At 30.0% G+C, this 14,406-nt stretch overlaps 1 protein-coding gene across 2 annotated transcripts in view; it reads right to left on the minus strand.

Moving 5' to 3' along the window:
• Positions 1-14,406, minus strand: part of LOC106463911 (protein Njmu-R1-like) — a 48,003-nt gene that overhangs the window by 1,672 nt on the left and 31,925 nt on the right. For both annotated transcript variants that reach the window (XM_022391548.1, XM_013923991.2), the window contains 3 exons: positions 8,104-8,282; positions 5,823-5,920; positions 739-809 (listed from right to left, as the gene is read on the minus strand). In XM_022391548.1, the coding sequence (XP_022247256.1) occupies positions 739-809; positions 5,823-5,920; positions 8,104-8,282 (348 nt within the window). The remainder of the gene's footprint in view (positions 1-738; positions 810-5,822; positions 5,921-8,103; positions 8,283-14,406) is intronic.

The raw sequence follows: 14,406 nt of genomic DNA on the forward strand, positions 1-14,406 counted from the left end.
TTGCCACAGAATACCTCACAGGCCCCAAATGTTGGTAGAAACAGATTGAAGTCAGGAACCATGTTGACATAAAGTAAAGTACTGCAAAAAACAAATTACAGACGTAAAAAGAAAAATGGGTGAAGAAAATATCATGCCAGAAGGATTAACTAATATCAGCCTTACAAAGCATGGAACACTTGAGTCAAAAGGTCCCAAAACCTGAGAGCTCAAGTTAGAATGAGAAAACCACTTGTCAAAAAGGAATAAATACTGGTCAATGATAATTCCTCTACTTTGTATTCATTTCTTATAGACTGGTATAAATAACATAGTACTCCTTAACATTTTACCATACACAAAGTTATTGATACTGTAGTTACTGCTCAGTATCAATGTTTTATACATTGGTATTTGTATTAAGATTTGGATTTTACATATATAATACATGTTTTAATAAAGAGAAGTAATCTGCAACACACTAAAAACAAAACAAAACTGGATACAGATATTTTATTTTTGTATGTATTTACTTCAGTCATATTAATACTACTTTACTATATAAGGGACTAAAGTAGACAATAGCTACTAACATATTAAGACTAAGAGCAATTGAATTAAACCTTATAATCTATATTATAGTTTCTTAAGAAATAAAGTGGAATTTGAGTAAACTAATAAAATGAAAAATTTACTTTATGTACATGTTTTAAATACTTTCGTATTAGGATATACAACAAATATGAAATACTGACTTACTGGAAAAGAGCATAGTGGTCTGTTTCTGCTTTCTTTACCAACCTTTTCAACATGTTCATATCCTGTATTGTCTAAGAAACACAAATCTACTATAGTATCCAATTTCAATTAAACACATCCTATTACAGTCCTGTTTTAATTCCTCATCTATTCAGTAAACTCCGTTATTCCAACAGTAAACAATACACAAAGAAAAGTACATAAAATGACTAAAAGTGTGTTGTTTTCTTGTATAAGCATTATGACATTTTTTTTTTAAATTACTTAAATGTGTAATAATTTTATGTAGCCCCAGTGAAATATAAACTTTAAAAGCATCACAGTGTATTTGAACATGTTCTAGTAAAAAAATAACATGCTCCATATAGGTGTAATAGAACCAAATCAATCAAGACTGGCCATATTTTACTTTATTAGTAAATTGCAGTGGATAGAATATAAGCTTTTGTAAACCAATCTTTCTTGATCTTCAAAGTAATAAGCTTCAAATATGTTTTGTACATATATAGTTAACCAATATGATTTATTAATGCACTTTTTAGGTCCCTTTCATCTCACCATTTAGTAACTTACATTAATTTAGGCATGGGAATGATATTACTTCATTGTGCCACATGGCGAGTGAAAACAACTTCAAAACTCCATAAATTTTATATACACACCACTGTATATACTTTTTTTTGTTTGTTGATCCATGTTATGCTGTTGAATTTTGAATAGGTAAAATCTGAAGCTCACAGCAAAGGATATGATGAATCAAAGAACATATTAGGTAGGCCTCTAAGTCACAGATTATATTTTATCTTTGTTTAAAATATGTTTGTTTTGAATTTCACGCAAAGCTACACGAAGGCTATCTGTGCTAGCTGTCCACAATTTAGCAGTGACAGACTAGAGGGAAGGCAGCTAGTCATCACCACCCACTGCAAACGTTTGGGCTACTCTTTTACCAACGAATAGTGGGATTAAAATCACATTATAACACCCCAGCAGCTGAAAGGGCAAGAGTGTTTGGTAGAACTGAGAGTCGAACCCGTGACTCTCGGATTGCGAGTCAAGTGCCCTGACCACCTGGCCATGCCAGACCTTGTTTAAAAGAAATCTATAATACCAATATAATGTACTTTGAGAAGTAAAAGATACAGAGACCTGAACAAATTTATACTCAAAGGGTTCAGCAATTTTATTTAATTTAGAACCTGATTTCGACATATCTTTATATAAAAATAATTTTTTCATACATTTAAATTTCATATTTAAAGATCAAACCAATTATTGGTGTAATTCATTATGTACTTTATTACACAGACATGCAAGAATTTAAAAATTTGTGATAGTCTTTCTTGGTTTTAATATTTATGTACTGACAGAAAGATTAGTAAAGTCCTTCATGAGGTCACTTTAAATGTTCTTGTTCTATGGCATCTGGCAATACTGAGGTGATTCAAACATTCTTTAGTTTGTGCACTAAATCTAAAATACAACCCAAAAATGTTCACAATTTATTCCAAGACAAGATTTTTGGTAATAAACACATGTAACTCAAACCTCATTAATAAATATAGTTTTATATAACTGGATCTTAATTAAAAGCCATAAAACATAAATATTAGAATTGAAAAGAAAAATATAGATTACAACCATCTCTTGCCAAAAAATGTTTTAACGTTTGGCCAGACTGTAAGCAGAATGAAGAAGATGTACAACATAAGGCGAGTTCAATACTTCCTTTAAAAAATACAATAATAATCATATTTTCTAGGTCAGTCAACATTGATAAAGTTAAATATTGGTACAAAAAACCAGCCCAGGAAAAGGAAAGGAACATAATAAATATATATACACTCAATCCTTAGACTGTAGGTACCTCAGCAAATATTTTAAAGTGAAACCAGAATGTGCATACATTACAAAAATGCAGTTCAAGATTTAAATGCCCAAAATCCTTTTGAAATTATAAGATAACTAAAAACAGCCCAACACAATAAATTATTATAGATGTTTTTCATGTTGTATGGATGCTCTTTCATGTATATGGTTATTTGTTACTACTGTTGACATTCTTTAATTAATAATCAGTTTGTGAGGACATGAATTAAGCACCTTACTGTGCTGTCTACATTTCAATGAATTCAGAGAAAAATTAATTCCTTCAATGAATTAGAAAACTGAAAAGAAAAGCTATCTCTATGGTAAGTTAAAACAAGTACCACAATGGCACTTTTTAGGTGAATTTATACAACAAAACATTACAGAACAAGCCTTAAAACTAGGTAGAAAAAATTAAGCTGTCTGCACTGTATGAAACAAAAGAAAGTGAAAATAATGCTCTCTTCTTAAGGGATTGTCAAGAAAACAATTTCAACATAAAAAATAATTTATCAAAATAATTAAAACATCACCCAAACATATGCAGTCTGTAACCTTGCCTAATGGATAGGTTATCAGCCATCCTGTAAATTAGTACAAAACTAATTGAAAAGATATCTGTGTAATAACTAGATGTTAAACTATAAATTGTTATAAACCACTATCATCCAAACACTTATCTGGGTAAAATGGACTGACAGTGCAGCAATTAAAGAGGAATAAAAAAAATACAAATCATTAAGAACCTATCCTTGATAAAAGATCAACATAAACAAACATGGTAAATTTACTACATTCATGTTTAAACACACTAACAGTAGATATAACTGATGATGCTGAAAATAAGTAACACCATACAAAATATAAAACAGTTTATAAAACTTCATATTAACTTTGCTTAGTTAAGGTTCAAGCCTACTTAGAAGGTGTATGTAATAACAACAAAATTCTGTAAACAAAGATATAAATAAAAACCGAAAGAAAATAACTTAATGCAAATGTTTACAAGTGGCTGCAAATGAAAGACACAGAAGATACAAACAGATAACAGTTCCAACAGTTGTTGATAATAAGGCTGTGGTACTCCAAGGCACACTTGACCAACAAGACAAGTTCAATAAAGATTGTTATAATTAGAGATTTCAAAAGATTTGCTATGCAAAGTAAACAAATGGACTCAACAACAAAGTGGAGGCATAACTCTTTGTTCACACGGAACATTTTCAATGGCAGACATAACAAAACTAGTCTTAATATATCATACTCTCTGTTCTGTCTGATAAAATCCTAATTTACATGGAGTCTTACTTAAATAGTTTTGTGTCAGTCAAGTTAATGTTTATGTCTAGCCAGCTATCTTAATAAATCTCTTGTAAGCTTAGAATAACTATTAATTTGAGAGAAGTGTATAATTAGAAAAGCCTAAAATAATTTAAATTTAAATCTAATGTACCAAACTCATGTTAAAACATTTGTCAAGTTACACAGGACTGCAAAGACCTCTCCACTTTAAGTCACAGTCTAACCAATGATCATTCAAATGACTTGAATAACAACATTTCTACCTGTTCATGTAGAAAGTCTACTTGCAACAGTTTAGAAAATATAAAGTGAATGTTACCACAGTGACCTACAACCACATTTAAGGAGTTCCTAGGAGTATACTTAATACAGATCAAGGATGGGCATACATTCACCAAGGATATACTTAACACAGATCAAGAATAGACATACATTCACCAAGGATATACTTAACACAGATCAAGAATAGACATACATTCACCAAGGATATACTTAACACAGATCAAGAATAGACATACATTCATCAGGAGTATACTTAACACAGATCAAGAATAGGTATACATTCACCAAGGATATACTTAACACAGATCAAGAATAGGCATACATTCATCAGGAGTATACTTAACACAGATCAAGAATAGGCATACATTCACCAAGGATATACTTAACACAGATAAAGAATAGGCATACATTCACTCCTGATGAATGTATGCCTATTCTTGATCTGTGTTAAGTATACTCCTGATGAATGTATGCCTATTCTTGATCTGTGTTAAGTATACTCCTGATGAATGTATGCCTATCCTTGATCTGTGTTAGCTATATCCTTGGTGAATGTATGCCTATCTTTGATCTGTGTTAGGTATATCCTTGGTGAATGTATGCCTTATACTTAACACAGATCAAGAATAGACATACATTCATCAGGAGTATAATTAACACAAATCAAAGCTGGACATCAAAATTAATGTTAATATACTAGTTCATATGCATAAATCCTTGTACAATTTTTTTTTTAATGACTTACCTTAATAAACCTAAATAGAGATATATTCAATTTTTACATTATAAAAGGATTAAAGTTTGCTATTTGCATGTCACATCTCAACTATTCTTTACCTTAGGACTGTCCTTGGTTCAATTTTAACTTTAAATACTAAATTTAAACTTATCTTGGCCCAGCTCAATTTTATAGAACATTGCGTCTCAGTTTGCATCATCAACGTGTACATGAGACCATAACATATAATCATCAATTTTAATACATAATACAAAACAATACCTTATTGCAAAGAATTTGGTAACATATATCCTTTAACAAGAAATTTAGGGCTAGGTATATCAATAATACACACAAAAATTATAAAAATAAAACTATACTTTACTGGTTTGAAATGTTTTTATAATAAGATTTTGGGTTCCAAAGATATAATTTCATACTTGGTTACAGTAAAACCCAAAGAAATTTGTGTGTGTGTGTCTGTATACAAGGCACAAAAGTAAAAATTATCAATGTAAGACTTACCAAACTAATAGGTTTTATTAGGTCTCTTTAGATTTGATTTACAAACTTTGGAGTCCCTATGTTTTTTATTATTATCATTAACAAAGTTTGTTTAAACAAATTTCCGAACAAAGTGTTTTAATTCCTAAATTACGGCAATACATTGAACTTTTAGTTTTGTAATCTTTACAGTTAAATACTATTTTTATTTTATGTATTTCAATGTTTGTGTAACACCAATTTGAAAAGATACTTTGCATTTAATATACCAAATTTTAATGAAGTCTTACTTCAAGCCAAAATATAGTTGTTGTTTTAAGTTTATTGTAGCTTAGTATGAAAGCAAATTTTTGCTTGCATTTCAAATCTGTGCATTTTAAAAACAATCTAATCTTATTTGTATTCCTACCTTCATACGAAATTCCTCAATTGTTCTTTTCAGCCGAAGAGCATCTTCTTCACACATTAATAACTTCTGAGCCCATACCTGACAGTACTTAGAACTACCTATAAATGTAGTCATGTTTTGTAGTCTATACATATACAAGGAATCTTCCAAGAAAATTCATACAAATCAAAATTTAATGATGCATGACTTGCATTTTACTACATCTTATTTTCAAAATTGTGCAACGAATGTATAATTATGCAAATTAACATTTCTTCAAAAAACAGCAAAATGACCCCATAAAAAAGACACTAGCTATTTTTCTAGTAAACATTGCTTTCAAACTGCAAAATATTTAGAATTTATGCTTTTTACTTCTTCTTTTTTTTTTTTAATTCTGAAGTATTTAATGTAAAAATGACTAAGCAAACTTATTTTGTGCAACATTTATTAAATTGTCTTGAGTAATGTCAAAAGTAAATGGGTGCTATAACTGTAATCTCATGTCTTGTTGGATTTCATAGATATTATACTAAAACATAAAGGCAAAATTAAAATAAATACTACACAAATTGTGTGTTTCCTAGCTGAAGAAACTACCAAGTACAAATGAATTATTAATCTAAAACTTTATGTTTACTAATATAAGAGGTCAGGTTAGGCTCCACACCTGTTTTTTTTTTTATCATCAAGGTTCAATATTATGTACACTGTGCATAAACTAAAGATTATTAAGAACTGAATATTTTAGTTCTGAAGCATGTTTTAATACAAAAGTTATTATTGTATTGAAAAACCTGCTTTAACAAAAGTTAAGAAGCTAAAAACTAGACCTGTTGATACTTAAAAGCAACATAGTTTTTAAAGCTTCTATTCAGCTTAAACAATATTATAAATTTAAGAAAGAGCTATTACACTATGAAATCAATACAAACTGAGCTAAATAAATTTTAAGAACGATGATTCACAGATTACTTAATGATACAAGTTAGCAATATATTTTTACTACAAGAATTAACCGGTCCACAAGAAACAAAAATACCATTCTTCTTCGCCATATAAAAAGTCTTCTTAAACCAGCAAAGGTCATATCACACAGATAATTTATTTATTGTATGTGTTTTACAGCAAAGCCACATCAGACTATTTGCTGTGTCCACTGAGGGTAATCGAACCCCTGATTCTAGCATTGTAAATATGTAGACTTATTTACTGATTACTCTCATAATGTAAATGATTTTTGGTTATTATATTTATGTTCTAAGAAAAACTGAAAATAGTGTCTGGGATCACGGACTGTAATTCACTACACTTGGTAAAAAGAAAAGAAATAAAAGTTGTTGTTTTTTATTTTGATCACACTTTGCACCAATTATCTAAGTAAATTATTTAGTCAGAAAGTCAAACATCATTCAGTAACATCAAGTAAGTAGAACTGTTTTAACTTCCCTTTAAATACTATTGGCCATTAAATGTAGAAAAGCAGGACTTTTAAGCATGAAAGAAAATCTTAGAAAAGTGGCTTCACATTTGCATAAAGAAACAAGCAAGTAACATGATGGATGCAAAGTTAATAGAACTATAACATGCTTGTAAAAAAAAATGCAGAAGCCCAATTCACTTAATTTTAAGATATTTATGAGGTAATGGTGAAAACAGTCTTTATACAAAAGAGAACTTGCATTAGGAGTATAATAACACAAGCCAAAAGGGCACAAAAATATTCAAAAGTTGTCAGGAAAAACAACACCAAAAAATTAATTTTATTTTTAAAGTAATTAATTTGATAATATTAAATAAATTACATTAATATTACACTATTATAATAAAAATACTATATGATTTACAATGAAATAAAAGAAACCTAATAAAGTCCAAGGCTTTATACGGAGGAATCTGTGTTCACCAATATTAAAATCAAAATTATTTATGATTATATCCAATTAGAATCGTATAAAAATCCACTTTAGATTAGATGTGATCTGCTAACTTACATGTCACAAAACAAAAGTTAGGTTATAAAAAGCATCCTCCCACTTTCATAGGGGGTCTGTCTAATCATGTTGCTCTTTGTTTTAGCAGCATTCACTGTATCATACAGTTTGGAAAAATCTTTCTGCTTTCACATAAAACAATTTTATTTTTGTAAGAAAGTGAAATACTGTTGTCATAATAACATATGGTTATAAACTGTGTGCGTGTGTATCATCTTTGATTTGCACGTGTCTTTGCATTAATGCAAATGTTGCTTAATCAATTGAAAAATGTGCTACTTAAACTCTTGAACATTTAATAAAATTACCTGTTTGACTGAGTTGAAAACCATCATTAGTTTTAGTGACAGTGACTCTAGCCAAACTGGAATGTTGATTATTGGTACCACTGACTGCCTGGCTCATGTTGGGAGAGGGTTCTGAAGAACCTGTAACAGAATCTGCTGTATCCTGAAGAATAGGACCAAAACTACAAGCATCCAAAAATCTGAAAAGACACAGAAAAAAGATGATGTTTTTGTTTGTGAAAAAATGTATAACTAAACAATAACATATATACTTGAGTCAAAAGATTGTTATATTTTACATTGGAGAAAATATTAGAAAGATGTTTCCCTGCATAGCACTAGAGGTCAACCATAAAAGGTCATGGTCTTCATTAATTATGCAATAGCTACTACCACAAAATTGCTAAAAATATTCAATAAAAATTACAATTAACAACTTAACTGACAACAAAAAAGACAATTAAAAGCATATGTGCATTAACAAACTTTTTCATTTTGCACTTGTATATTCCCCATTTTGTTTCTCATAATCTTCTGAAAATATTTCAAAAATGCTAGTGTTTTTCAAACTAATGGAGGCAAGATGTCTTTCTGTTTCATAAATCATATATAAAATTCTGACATAAGACTGCTACTATTTCTTGGTGCCTTTGTTAAGAAATAATATACAATAATTTAGTGCTCGACAAAACAGAGGTGAATAATTTTCAGTTTTATGGGTTTTTTTAATGTGCCACAAATCTAAAACATATTGAGATGAGAAGCATTAATGAAAAGAAAAGAGTTTTAAATTAACTGCATTTTTAACACAAAAACAGCTTCAAATTAGTAACTGAAAATTATCAATATAATTTTATACAGTTTCATTCTGAAGCATAACACTTTATTGAGAGTTCTTTGTTTTTAGCTTCCATCATTTTTGACTAAGAACATACATTTACTGCATTTTAAAAAGAAATTTTTCCCATTCCTTTGAACTATAAAAGCCAATAATGCTTCTAAGTCAGCAGAGATATCATAACAAAGTGATAAAAGCTTAGCTTCATAATAAATTCCTAGAAGAAAATGTGTAAACAACTTCTGCCACAAGCAGTTCTGATTTTTCGTTTGAATTAAGATGCTGAAGTATAGCAGAAAAATTAATGTTTTTTGTGTGGAACAAGATGAGTTAGGCTAAGTTAGTTCATTTTGTGCTCAACTGTATCAAGTTTTGTTTTACCAATAAAGTATTGTTTGCATTAAGCCATGTCAGCCTAAATCACTGCTTGAATGTGTAAAATAAATAATAACAATTTTTAAAAATTGACAAAAACAAATGTAAAAAAGAACATACACACAAAACAGGTTAAAACTTATTAAATATAGTAAATTAAATCTTCCAGTTAAAAAAAAAAAAGTTGATTTGATTGCATTTCTAATACAGTAAAAGTTACTTTTATAGCAAACTAGTGACCATAAACAGTGAAACTGCATGTATTTTTTGTTTTTTAAAATCAAAGGTAAAAGTTAGTTTTAGAAAATAATATCAAAGAAAAGTTTTTTAAATGTTGAAAGATGTAAAAATCAGTAACTAAGATATATACAATAAAGGTAAGTATTTTTAAGTGTTTCTTGAACAACATATCATAATTTAAAACCCATTAATTCATACAAATATCACTTACAAAAATTATATATTTTATTTGTCAAAGTTACATACACTGTAGAAAGTGTATATAATTCTGAAGTTTCACACTGGTTGAATCAGTAGTTTTTTTATTGCACTGTAATAAAACAAACCACACAGCAGGTGCATTGAATTAGGATGCCCACATCCCATAGTTACAAAAGTGTTATTTGAAGTAAACATTATTAAAATGTTGGCAAATACAAATGTCATTTATTTTAGCCACACCATTCATCCCTTCCACAAACCAATTTTCTCAGTTTTAATAAGGAAAATTTTAAAAACTAATACACAGAGCACTTAAACTTTTTTGCAATCTATAACTTCATGTAAACAAAATAAATATCAATATTGAGCAAGTGAAATTAAGGTCAAAACGTTTTTTTTTTAATTTATCTAGTTGGAAATAGTCTTTGTAATTATTTACAAAAACCTGTTTTTCACTAGTTCCAGGCACTTAAGCAGACATTAATATCGAGCCCTTGTGTATGTACTCTCCTAACAGATTTACATGCTTCCTTGTATCTTACAAGAAATAATATTTTCTTAATTTGAAATCACCTGTACCCTCACACTTGTACTGTCCAGCCAAACAGGATTATGTATTAGACTTACAGTAATGCAAAAAAAAATAACTATATAAACCTTAAACCAGGGAGAAAAAAAAACTTAAGGAAAAGAATAAACAACAAGTTGTAACCTTCTATTTCATCTTGACATTTAATTTAAAAAGTATTAAATTAAATATATATGTAAAAAAATTTAGAAGAAGCTGAACTATTCATTAATACCAAAAGGACTTATACAACCTAATTTAAAAATACTTTCTTTTTTAATTATGATTCTTTTATTGGTGTTGGAGGAGGGAATGTTGTAGGGCAAGTACTTTAAATTGCTCAATGGAATGATCAGCTTTGTTGAAGTGTTGAGCTAAAGGATTATCTGATTTTTAATTGAAATTCTACACAAGTTTTCTTGTGTGTTTTCAGCCCTACAACAAATTCCCTAAAACATTAAAGAATCATAATCTTAAGCATTGTTATCAAATTAGATTGTATAACTTTGATATTAACAAATGCTTTTTTTCAAATTAACTTTCACTATTGTTTTTAAATCGTTTTCTTTCTTTTGATGTTTTCAATTTTTTGTATATTTTTTTTATATATCTATAATCATTTTTATTTACTTAATTTTAATCAATAGCTCATCACTATTTTCTTCAGCATTCTTATATTGTCATTAACATATTGTTTGAATTTTGTATTTATACTTCACACTGCATTCTGTTCTCATGCATTAAATCCTTTATGAACATCCTACTGATTCTGGATTGAAAAAAGAAGTTTGCTTCAAATATCACTGAAGAGGAAATAAAACTAAAGTTTTTTAAGAGTGATTTGTCTTCAACAGTCTAATTTCTTACATGACTTATTAAACATCACATCTCTTTCTAAGAGAACACAAAACAGTCTTCATAATGAAACTAAACTACCTATATCCCTATCCTGTTCAACTGTATTGTTCTGGTCTCCTTTTCTTAAAGGCTACTTTATCTAAAACCAGATACATATATCTTTTTCTTTGCATTTGTTCAAATCTCAGTTTAATCCTTTCAGATTTTAAACTAAAATTTAACTTTCTCTTCACATGACAAGCAAGGATATTAATGACTAAGACTGATGAAATGTTAATAGGTTTGATGCACGACACGTTAAGGACATTTTGTTCCAAACAACTTTTTCTATTTGAACTTCACTATTAACGTCACCGACTGTATGAATCTACTGATCAAACTATTGCACATAACATTCATAATAAAGTCTGGGAATTGTTTTCTTTATATAACAACACAATGAAGAATTTATAATCCAAGAAACTCTTGAATCTCAACTCATCATATTGGAAGAGAAATTCTAATCTTTGTCAGAACATGGGAGCATCACCAAACAATGGCCATAAAAACGTACCAGTGAACACAATGCCTACTTGTGTTGTCAAAATACCTCCTGACCTAAGAGATAGTGAGATCTCTATTTTAAATGAAGGCCTTAACTTTGTTCCCATTAAAAAACATGTAAACGAGTTAAACACAAAGTCCATCGTTTCTTTCGTTGGTTGCATCTTCAAGCACATTTCTACACTTCAGCTACAGATTAGTCAAGATACGAAACAGCTATGCCACCTAATAACACCAGTAAATCATTTCATTCTCAGATACAAATATAAAACAACAAACAATCTGGGAAATTTCTTACACTCGATCAATACATAGAGAAACGTTGAAATGAAATTTACCACTTGGATTTCACAACTACTCATCTTTTAGAAACCTCAACGAAGATGAAGAAATGGCATTACATGATCTTTGTTGCTGTAATGACATTGTAATAAAACAAGCTGACAAAGGAGAAGCAGTAGCTGTTTGAAAGAAAGAACTATCTTCAAAAACCTCACCAACAATTATCAGACCAATTGTCCCATGCTATCTGTGATAACAATCCTCTTGATGAATATCAACAGACTGTTCATGCCATGACAGAACAACTGATAAGAAATAAGGAACCTCCATTAGAAGCTAAGAATTTAATTGTAAAGTACCCTAGACTTTCTGTATTCTATCTTCTTACTAAGATGCACAAGCCAGACAATCCTGGTAGACCCATAGTTTCAATATGTATCTGCCCTACTGAACTTATTTCTTGTTACCTTGACTCCACCCTAACTCCCTACTTCCACCTTGACTCCACCCTAACTCCCTACTTCCACCTTGACTCCACCCTAACTCCCTACTTACACCTTGATTCCGTCCTAACTCCCTACTTACACCTTGATTCCGTCCTAACTTCCTACTTACACCTTGATTCCATCCTAACTCCCTACTTACACCTTGATTCCATCCTAACTGCCTCAGTTCACCAACTCTCTACTTACACCTTGATTCCGTCCCAACTCCCCACTTACACCTTGATTCCATCCTAACTCTCTACTTACACCTTGATTCCATCCTAACTCCCTATTTACACCTTGATTCCATCCTAACTCCCTATTTACACCTTGATTCCATCCTAACTGCCTCAGTTCACCAACTCCCTACTTACACCTTGATTCCATCCTAACTTCCTTAGTTTCCTTTTCTTTTCTTTTGACAACAAATTCTATAAGAAAGTGAAGAATGTAGCCATGGGAACTAAAATGGATTCCTCCAATACTTACTTCTTTGTTGGTTACATTGAAGATTGCATGTTTCATAACTACACAGGTGCCTCCCAGCCATGCATTACAAGTATATATTGATAATGTTTTTGGTATAGCTACATGCAATAGTGATGAACTCGATCTTTTCTCCAGTTAGTTAAAACCTTTCACCCATCACTCCAATAAAAGTCTTCTACTTCCCACCAAATCATTTCATTTCTTGACATAAAAATTGCTGTGATTGATGGTAGCCATCATTCAAGTTATTCTCTGTATATCAAGAGAAAGATTCCCAAATAACAACTCACCAGGTTACATGGGCTCTGAAGTAATGACCAAAATTATAATAGCAAATCTATATATATGCTCCATTTTTCTGAAAAATGTGGCTATCCTACCTCTCTTCTTCATCACTAATGATAACTTTCATACAAAATATACAAACAACAAACATTCAAATTCATCTTGAATCATATCATTAATTATAACACCAACATGCTGGACAATTAGGATTCCAACAACACATGCTCAACCATGGGCACCCACAGAAATATTTAAGGGGATCAGCTTTTGCAGTGTAAGTCAACAGACAAAAAGAATGTGTTGTGTACTTAAACACAAACAAAAATTTACAGTTTTATAAAAATTACAAAAATATTTAGTTTAACTACGATGTTAAGTTTACATTATAATACGTGCAATGTTCTGTGAAATGTAAGGGGGGGCAAATGCCTCCTCTTGCCCCTTCCTGCAGGTGCCCATGTGTCCAATGTAATTTCATCCAACACACTTCTACTCCCACTGATCATACATGCATTACCCTTTTTTTCTTTCTAGAATGACTTCAAATTGTAGCATGAAACTAAATTCGTATATCCTATGCAACTTTAAGCTCATAACATTATGCATCTATTTATAATTAAATTTTATTTTTTTATTGCCCTTTGAACCATGTTTAGCTAGAGTTTGCACCATTATAAGTTCTAAATCACCTGGAGAACGTGCAGCTCATGTTAGGCTATAGAATTATATTACCCATGAGCTACCAAGAGCTGCTCGTGTTCATACCTCATGAAACATTTTTAATATACTATTATTATTTATTTTACCTAATATAATCTTAATTAACCTAAAAGATCCCTATTTATACATTTTAATTACTTTCATAACAACAAATAAAGAATAAATATGAAATACAAGAAATAAAATACCTATCCAATCTTCTTTTTTCTTGCTGTCGATTGTCGATGACACTTAATCCTACTTTTTTTTATACTAATGGTAGTAATATACTAAATAATTTTTATTTAATTACATAATGTACCAAAGAACATAGAATAATAACATTTAAAAAGCAGACGATTTCCCCTAACTCTCAACATTTTTCTGGCTTTCTAACTATGCGACAAGAGCCGTTACAAATTCATTCACACTTGTTGTTAACTTTCCCATAGGAACAAAGC

The sequence above is a fragment of the Limulus polyphemus genome, unplaced genomic scaffold (genome assembly GCF_000517525.1).
Source record: "Limulus polyphemus unplaced genomic scaffold, Limulus_polyphemus-2.1.2 Scaffold1515, whole genome shotgun sequence".
Lineage (NCBI taxonomy): Eukaryota > Metazoa > Arthropoda > Merostomata > Xiphosura > Limulidae > Limulus > Limulus polyphemus.